The sequence below is a fragment of the Nestor notabilis genome, unplaced genomic scaffold, assembly GCF_000696875.1.
Source record: "Nestor notabilis isolate BGI_N333 unplaced genomic scaffold, ASM69687v1 scaffold12288, whole genome shotgun sequence".
NCBI lineage: Eukaryota > Metazoa > Chordata > Aves > Psittaciformes > Psittacidae > Nestor > Nestor notabilis.
In genome coordinates, this window is record NW_009938766.1 from 8,638 (window position 1) to 18,234 (window position 9,597).

The 9,597-nt window shown below is 52.4% G+C and overlaps 1 protein-coding gene across 1 annotated transcript in view; it reads right to left on the reverse strand.

The window, feature by feature from the left end:
• SZT2 (seizure threshold 2 homolog (mouse)) overlaps window positions 1–9,597 on the reverse strand; it is a 57,611-nt gene that overhangs the window by 4,996 nt on the left and 43,018 nt on the right. Inside the window, 12 exon segments of the mRNA XM_010019506.1 lie at window positions 7–61; window positions 314–436; window positions 737–920; window positions 1,202–1,415; window positions 3,794–3,868; window positions 4,279–4,359; window positions 5,735–5,828; window positions 5,951–6,156; window positions 7,805–7,930; window positions 8,173–8,252; window positions 8,460–8,730; window positions 9,178–9,360. Coding sequence (XP_010017808.1) covers window positions 7–61; window positions 314–436; window positions 737–920; window positions 1,202–1,415; window positions 3,794–3,868; window positions 4,279–4,359; window positions 5,735–5,828; window positions 5,951–6,156; window positions 7,805–7,930; window positions 8,173–8,252; window positions 8,460–8,730; window positions 9,178–9,360 — 1,692 coding nt within the window.

A 9,597-nucleotide genomic window follows, 5' to 3' on the forward strand; every position in this document is an offset into this window, starting at 1 on the left:
GTCAGCTGTGAGCCGGGGAAAGAGCTCCCGCTGGCTCGTCATGATGACGTAGAAACGCAAGCTGAGAGCAAGGAGACACTTGTGAGCTGGAGAAGAGCTGCTCCCTTCCCAGCTGGGCTGCAAGTGAACCATGGGCCTCTCTGTCCCTGCCAGCAAGGATGCTTTGCCTAGACAAGGATACATAACACACTGCCCAGTTCCTTCTGAAGCACCAAACCTGCCTATGGTGTCCCAGACAGAACCACTCCCTCCCAAGGCCTTCCTCCCGAGCCAGAAAGCTCTGGTGTTATGTTTCTGGACCCCCAGCGCTCACCGGAGCATGCGTCTCTCTGCCTCACTCTGCTCCTCAAATGGTGCTGCACTGTGACACACCAGGAGGGACACATCAAAGTCATCATGATGACGTAGACCTTCAGAGTCCTTGTAAGAACCCGAGCTGGGAGCAAAAGCACATCAGTATGAAGGAGACCTCACTTTGTTCCTCGAGAGCTCTTGGTCACAACAGAACTATTGCGCATGGGGAATTCAACACAGCAGGACTCCTCAGAAGTGCTATGGGAAATGTCAAATGCATGTACACACATGCACACCACCCCTGCTGGCCATCTCAGAAAAGCTGGGCAGAACTGCTGCCTAGCACTATGTACAACAGTCAGCTTTGCTGGCGCCTTGGGGCAGCGTCCCCAGGACTGGGGGGTGCCCACCCATCTGGGGCAGCTCCCGCAGATGCACTCACCTGTTCCAAATGGAGACCAGTGCATATTCATTCTGTTCTGTGCCTGGTGTCCCCTTCTTGTTGTCACTGCCTGCAGCTGGCCGGGCCATGCGCAAGGGTTTCATGTGGTAGGTGTTGGCATGGTCAGCGATGTAGTTGTACAGCTGGTGCGCAGTGATCATGTTGGTGGGCAGGGCCAGCGTGCCTAGTGGAAGAGGACACACTGCTATCCCAGGAGACACTCAGCGCCTCTTACCTGGGCAGAGCAGTGTCCTACAAACTACTCCAGCGGACAGAGCAACCCACCTCCCTTCCACAAGAGGGCAGCAAGGACTCCCCCTGGAGCTGGGCCCCTCATGTCACCCTTTCCCTGTCATCTCCCTGGATACTCCAAAGGTCAGGCTTATTTGTAAGGCATTTGGGAACCTTTTGCCAAGTTATCGGCTGACAATCAACCCCAGACCAATCACATGCTGAGCTACACACCTTGGAAAACGTGGTTGCGGCCAAATTTGGGGATGTCGGTATGGTGAGCAATGAAATCCTCCAGGAAGCTGGTAAGATGGTAGCCCTGGCGCAGAGTCATGTGGGAACCCAGCAGATACTGGTGGACTATACGCAAGTGGAAGTCATAGCTGAATGAATGGACATGCATAAGGTCCCGCACCTTGTCACACTCCTCTGTGAAGAGCATAGAGAGCTGCGGAGGGACAAGGAGTCAAGGCAGGAACGTTACCAGGCTCCTCACACCCTTCTGCAAAGTCCTGCTGACAACAAAGCACATGAGAGCCAGTGCAGCCACCCCTGCCCCGACACCAGAGCAGGATGCAGCTGAGAAGCTGTGTGCACAGTGCAAATAGCAGACCTGCAGGCCTGGCCCCAAGGGATACAGCTTGGTGGCTCCTTCCACACTTGACCCCACTCCTGGTCTCCAGTAGCAGCGCAGACTGATCAGCACTACCTCCCCTTTTCGCATGAGGTTCACCCCCCATCCTGAGCTGAAAGCCACATGGCTGTGAAGGAAGACATGGCCTCCTTTCAGCTGAGTGCTGCTCTGCGCTGCCTAGTCCCTGAGCAGGTACAGTACACACTGGGGCTGAAGCCCCAGCATGTTCTGGACCTACAGGCAAAGACTGTCTCTCTGAATGTACCTTAAGAGCAGAAGGCAGCCTGTGGGGAATAGCTAGACCCAGAGATAGGCTACAGCAATGTTGCTAATGCCCTGTGCTTAGTAACTAACGGGGACCCTGGCTAGCTGCTGGGCAGCCAGATCCAGTGGTGGCTGATGTGTCACAGCTGTGCCTGGAGAGGTTCCCTCCAGCACATGGCCATCACCTCTGCACAGCATGCTGGTTCTTCACTGAGGCAGTACCAGCCTTCACACATTGACCCCTGGCCACAATCCCAGCACAAATGCAGCTACTGTGCCAGGGAACAGCATTGGTGAAGGCCTCAGCCTTGCCCACATGCCAGGAGCACAAGTTTTTGTCTTTTGGCTCTCTGACACCTTTGGGCAGTTGACCACCATCATAATTCCTTATTTTAAGAAGGTGGCAAGCAGGGAAAACCAGCAGGCAGTAGGCATTGGCAGGAGAACAGGTTGTCCTCACTCTCTGCACCACCTGCATTGCTGCTGCCATGAACCAGAAGGCATACCACAGCCAGGATGAGCCCTGAAAGGAGCCTATACCTCTGCCCCAGGAAAAGCAGGACAAAAAGCAAGAAACACAAGGTGCTGCCCCCATGCCAGTACCAGGGGCCCACCCCATCCTCCCAAGCTGTGCTGTCCATTGTGGTAAGTATTGCTATGGAAGGCACTGGCACAGGAGGCAAGAGGTAGCTCCTGCAGCTGGGCACTGGGAAAGAAGGGTGGAAGCACAGCCAGTGGGAGGTTAGCCCTGCACTGGCAGGTCCTGCCGTGCTCAGCATGGCAGTGGGAGTAGAGGACGTACCGCAGACTCAGAGACGGAGCTGGGTCCCATGCAGCTCTTGCTGCGAGCTCTGGCTGTAAGAGTGCCCTGATGGAGAGAGATGCACAGCCAGTGGGAAGAGAGACAAGGCACTGTCCAGCCCTGTTCCTGCATCCAGCCTGTCCTGCACAGGCCAGGGTGAGACAAGAAGGTGCAAAAAAGCTCAACTGCTCCACCTGGGGGAACTCTGGGCTAGTCCCAGCGTGTGGGAAGGCTGGCCAGCCTTGCTCTGCAGCAAGACCCACACCTCAATGCCCACTGCTCCCAGGACCATCCCCTCCCACTGCAAAACCAGGCAAAGTCTTTCTCAAGTCAGCCAGAGAGAGCCTGGATGTCCCCTGCAATGCCAGCTGCAGCTTGGTAACCCTGCCCTGTGCATGTGCAGGCTTCCCAAGAAAGGCTCAGCAAACCTTCAGGTGAAGTCCTGGCAGGCTCTAAGCTTAGAAGAGCCACTCTTAGCTTATATAAGATGCAGCCTTGCTATGGAGCCACCTTGGAAAGGACAGTATGGTCATGCACGCCTCCTGCCTCAGACAGGCTGTGGCTGACCAACTTCTAGGCAGCCACCCAGTGCCCTGGGACCCACCCAGTGCCAGGCAGGAGACACATTGGTACACCAAAAGAGAAGGGAGCAAGCAATCCCGTGGTGTTGCAAGTAATGCACAGAGGTATCAAGAACCACAGCTCATGGTGCAGAAAGTGATCTCTGGCAAATGGTAGCCATGCATGTTCACAGATCCCTGTTCCCATTCCAAGAGAAGTGGAGAGCTTCTGGCTTTCCATGCGCTAACTTTCCCTGGAGCAGCCATCTTTGCCAGAATTGCTCCTATTCCTCCCTAGTCTTGCTCCCCAAGCTAGGACAAGAGTCATTCTCTTGCCAAACCTCCCACCCCTTTCATTGCACCCCAGTGCAGATCTGCTCAAGCAGCATGCCATGGAGGGCATGTGGCTGCAAAAGGTTCTGTGCAGTTCTGCTTTTCCATGAGGAGGGAGCAGAGCTCTCCAGAACTTGCTACACGTGAAATTCCCACTCTCACCCAGAGATCACTGCTCCTCCAAAGCAGCCCCTGTCCCTAAGCAGCACCAGCTGTGCCTGCAAAGCAATTACCTGGGAGTTCACAGACTGGCCCATGGGGATCCGCGAGCACTCCAGCGCGTATTGCTTCACACAGAAGTAATAGCCCTGGAGGAGAGAGCACATGAGCACAGCACAGGCTTTGGGCCTCTCCAGGGATGAGAGCAGCCCCCATGCTTCACCCTCTGGGCTGGGTCCCACACACTCTTGGCTCCATGTTTTGCCACCCCTCCTGTCTGAACTAAGCTCGCCAAACCAACATGTGCCTGTGTGCAGAGCACCCTACCTGGTGCTGAGCCCTTGCATCCTTTATTAGTCCCCCTCCAGGCAACTGTTACTGCTCTACGCCCTGCAGAACCTCCTCTAGCTGATCCAGAGTCCTGCAGGACCATGGAAGAGGCAGGACAAGAAACAAAGAATCACATGTCCCTGGTGCACTCCTCATCGCTCACTTTGTCACCTCTTAAGATTGTCCCTGAACCCACAGATGTCATACTTTGTTTCTTGTTCTTTCTTACCTGAAAGGCCAGCTCCATCAGCACAATCCCACCCGGAAGGGCTCTCTGTAGATGATAAGTGGCAACAGCAGGGCTTGTGCTCTGGGAAGAGAAGGACAAAGCTGAAGCAGCTCGCTGGCACAGGAAAGCAGCCCACAAACCAGGGTGCGAGGCTGCCACAAGGCTCTATGGCATAGGTAGAAACAGAGGAGCCTTGCAGCTGAGCACCCTTACTGGAGAAAGGAAGGCAGAAATGCCAGAGCTGACTGTGAAAAGAATTCTAACTAACCTAATAAACAGCCTTCATCAGAGCACACCAGGCACACTGTTCCCTTCACCTCCTGCTTGCTCATGGCAGGGTATCTTTAGAGTTTGAGGATACTGTGAGCAGAGGGGTGATGCTGCCCACAAAACCTTGCTCCCACCTCTCCCTGCTGAGCTCTTCCCACACCATCACATCTGCCTGACACAGCAGGTATCAGAGGCATCCAGTTTGGACTCACAGCTTAGCTGTCAGTAAATTCATTTGTCCCCTGTTCAGTCATCCCAGTGGATTGCTCTCTTCTGTTTTAACTGCGAGGCATTGTCATGCCCACAATCCAGGAAAGTGTCAGAAAAGGGTGAGCAAATGCTATTTTACTCTATCATCTCTGGGTGATTTCATGAGCCACAGGTGGTTTCTGCCTATCTAGTGACTCAGATGGATTCTTTTTCCAGGTATTTGCCTATTCTTTCTAGTAAGCTCACATTCACAAAGCTCAGTAAGCTCTGAGTGTTCACAAAACCTTTTGATATTGACCACTGTTACCTGCTGCATAAAGAAAACACTTCCTTCAGCTTGGAAACTGGCTCTCAATACTTTCGATTGATGGTGTCTAGGTGTTGCATCAAGTAAGACAGAAAGGAGTCAATCCCTTTCCAGATTAGCTGCAATTTGGTAGAGCTGTCCTTTTCCTCCCTAGTTGCCATTTCTTTATATATGAGGACCCTCAGCCTGCTCTCACAGTAGAGCCATTCCAAGTTTATCTTCTCTGACCTCTTCAATTGCAGCATTCACCTCACTAACTAAAGATCATTTTGCCCCAGAGTTGCCCTTAACCATAGATGCTGAGACTTCTCTGACAGATAAACCTCTAGAATCACACAAAGGCAGCTGTCCCAGTCCCAGGTCACCCTGTTCCTCTTCTGAGCCCCCTCCAAGTTCTTGCTGTCCTTTTGAAATCTGCCCTGGTTCCACCCAGCCCAGAAAAGGTCTCCGAGGGCTGCAGGAGGACATACAGGAGGGCAAGGAGGTCTCATCTGACCCAACATCCCAAAATAAGTGCTGGTCTAGACAGACTTCTTTTGAATTTGGTATCTTCTGTGCCCTCTCACATCCCTTCTGCCTGAAACTGATTCAAAAGCCAACCAGAACCACTGCCCCACTCCACAGCCTGGCTTCCATCCCATTCCACCCCTCTAACAGACACATACTCACCTTTGGACTCCCCTCTGTTTTTGGCTTCGTGTAGGAAAAGGACCCTCTTCCCTCTACACCCATTGCTGCCAGAGCTCGGATCCGGCTTGTGCTACTGGAAAAGACAGCAGAAACAGCCTTGAGCAGGGGAGCCAACATCTCCTGTTGTGCCAAACCAGGGCATAGCTCAGTGTGTCAGCCCTTCTCCAGCAACAGGCTTCCCAAAATGTCACTGACCTGCGAGTGGTGGGTGAGGGTGGCCGCACCTGGACCAGAATGAAGCCCATGCTCTGCAGGTACTGGATGTATTGCTGCAGGAAGGCATTGCACATCTCCTGCAGCCAGGGCTCCTCCTTCACCTTGCAAGGCAGCGCTTCCGCAGAGTCACAGCTGTGGCTGCGGTCTCTCCCTGAAGCTGTAGAATCATTGGAGCGGTGGCGCTTCTGGAAGAGAAAACAGTTTCCCAAGGAGACCTGTGGTGACTGGCCCCAAGGTGGCACTTGCTGGGACACCATCAAGTGTCCTGGTGGAGCAGAGAGCACGAACAGCTGGTTCCTCAAACACTGCCCTAGTGCATGTGCTGAAACACAAGGTCTAAGATTTACCCAGCCATGGACTGATCCAACAGTACTGCAATAGACTGCAGGAAAAGGTACCCTGGCAGAAGGGGAAAATTCATATCTTCCCCCACAGAATGACTTCCACAAGTGTTAGTGGCTCGCAGCTGGTCCGTACAAGGTTCAACAGAGCCTCAGCTCCTACTGCCATGGTATGAGTCCAATCCCCTTATGAATTCTGCTGACTTCTCAGGATTTACTAGTAGTTCAGTAGCACTGAAAAGGAGCAGTGCTTTCTTTTAACCATTTCCAGTTCTCCTCTTGTGTCCTGAATAACCCTTATCTTTGTGCTATCTCTGCTTCAAATCTGTGGCTCTTTTACATATTCCTATCTGACCTTTCATTCACCTCATCCAGGAGCAGTGCCTACTTGCAGCTACTCTCTGACCTTCTCCAAGTCTCTAATCTCACACTTACTGTTCAGATGAAGACATTAAACTACTAGTATCTTAGAAATGTATTGGAATATCACCCATAATACTAACATCCTTTCTGCTGTACTCTAAATGGTTTGCCTTTTGTATCCAACTGTTCATGAATTGATGAAATCCACTGAGCTGTCTGCTCCATACAGGCTCTGCAGTTAGTGTACAATACAGGAGTAGTTCAAATTTCTCTCCCCATTGTGCTCTGTTTTACTGGGAACCAGGTTCCAGCTCCCACAATAGCTCTCATTTCACAGGCTGCTCAGGTCCCTCTCAAGTTCCTTGCAGTCTTTTTCTGTTCTGACCTATGTGAACAGCCATACAGCATTGCAAAGCTTGGCATCTTATAGGTACTGCAATAAATGATCTGGAGATAGAGAACCCACTACACAACCTTGAAACCCCTGCTGCCAGACTCTTCAAATTGAATAACCAATTTTCATTTCGCCCTGTTGCAAAAACAAAGTGAAGTTTTCAGTCTGTGATGATACTTTTCCTTTTGCTTGCGAGTACTCAATTTCTGTAGCAACCTCTGCTTGAAGACCCTGTCAGAATCCTTTTGACATTTTGATAAATTACAACAGCCTGTTCTTCCCTTCTGACACACACAGAGACCGTGAACAGCCGGTACGGGATCTGCACCGGTTAGTCTGTCAGGTTGTAACCTGCTCAGGATTCAGCTGGTTTGCTTTCAATTGTTCCAGCTATTTACTGGGTCCAGAAAACGTTTACCATGTCTGGCTGCTGAATGCATAAAAGGAAGTTTTGCTTCCCCAATGGATCAGTACCAGACAGTGTTCTCTGATGCCTTTGCTAAGCTCAGCCCTGAATTCTCTGGGTAGAAAAAGCAAGTCAGTCTTCCCCAGGGATAGCGTGGCTGCTGAAGAAGGCTTTGAGGACCTAAGGATCTGTTTCCATCTTAGAGGGTGCAAATTCATCCTGCAATGCAGGGGTGAGCTCAGAGCAGCCCTGTCTTGAGAAAAGATTGCAAAGCCATCCTTTGCTCCAGCGAATAAAGCCCAACCCCACTGGCACATGCTGACACTCACCTTCCCCTCTACCTTGCCCTGCTGGTCAGTTTGGATTTGCTGCCGGAAGGCTGGGTCAAAGAGCAATGGGGTAGCACAGTAGTGAACCAGGCGTGAGGACTGCTTCAGTGTCTCCAGGTCTGCCAGCTGCACAGCACAAGAGGAACATGGTTACAACACACATCCCTCATCAAGCCTGGGAACAAGCTGTGGTGCTTAGAGCCCAGCAACTCCAGAAGTTCAAGCAGAGAGCACCACTTCACTGCCAAACACCATCCCCAACACACAGCCTGCTCCGAGTCCCAGTGCTCCCCTTTGCTATGGGGAAGCTGGTGCTCCCAGTGCACAGTAAGAAGGCCCAGTCTGACGCCTGCCAGGGCTGCACTCACACTGATAGGCATGTTGGACTGTGCTGATCTCTGCTGCCAGGTAACAAAGAGATTTTCAATCTTCATCTGCTTCTCCAGTTCTGAAGGAAAGAGAGCAGCCACAAGAGTATCAAGCCACAGCCCCAAGTATTGCCACTCCCCTTCAATCCCACCCTACATAGGCCATAAGCCATTCTCTCACAGCACCCTGACAGCAGGAGCTGAGAACTCTTGTTCTGCTCTTCCTGAGCTCCTTTTCCAGGAGAGAGATGATTAGGCAGGCTCCTGTGACAGGCCCCTTGCTGTACCTTTCCTCTCCATGCTCTTGATTTCCAGGAACTGAGCCCCATGCCAGGACACAGGGTCAAAAGGTCCTGACTCAGGCCCCTGAGGTATTCTCTTGATGGTGGTAACATCCCGCAGAGCTTCATCAAAGGGTACCACATCGGGATGGAAGTGCAGAGATGGCAGGCTGCGGGCAGAACTGCTCAGCCGGCCTTGCTCCTTGCTAGGTGGGGGACTGGAGCTCCGGATCAGGGCATCCACCTCCAAAGTGGAGTTCAGAAAAGGATTTGGCTCCTAAGCAAACAAACACAGCCATGAAAGCCTCCTTACTGCCAGCTTTAGACCAAGGACTCACAAGAACAGAGTAAACCCAATTTTGTCCATCTGTAGACATCTCTGTTAAGCTTCTCCATCACCAGTCCCAGGAGAGCAGACCTGGGCCCAACATGGCCCTAATGTGCAGTGGGAAAGCCCATTCCCCAGCCTCCTCCACCCTAAATAATTAAGTCACAAACAATTGCTGCCAGCCACAAGACCTGGCTTCCCTTTCCACCTCTGTCTGTCTCCAAGAGCAGACAGCAACAGCCTGGCTGGACACGACCAGAGACAGGATACGTGAGCACTTGGGGATGCTTTGTCAACCAGCACACAAGAGCACATAAGTGCCTACAACCTTCCTCAGATCCTGCACTGCCAAGGCTTCTCCTGAAGGGGAAAGAACTGCCCTGAAGGGTGCCCTACCTGCTTGCTGTCCTCATGCCATGGCGTGTCCATGAAGCAGTGGTGGTGGAAGAGTCCCAGCTTCTGGCTGATCAGGCAGTGCACGATATGGGACCGGGCATTCTGCCACTGCAGCAGGCGAGTAAGGGAGCAGTTCAGGTTGGCCCCCAGGTCTGGGGACCAGTTGTAGGTGTAGAGCATCAGCTGGAGAGAGAAAAGGAGAAGGAAGGCTAATGAACCTGCTTGGAGAGGGCCTGCATAGTGACACAGGCTACCTCAGGTGCTCTGGGTGGTACTTGTAGCCAGTTTCAGGAGACAAGGCTGGGACGGGGAGACTGGCAACAGCTCATTCAGAGCCCCACTGTTAACAGCCAAAGCAGCGGTGGTGGTACTTTTGCTGTCAGTGCAAGCACCCAGCCTGATGTGGGCCTTGCTGAGGGT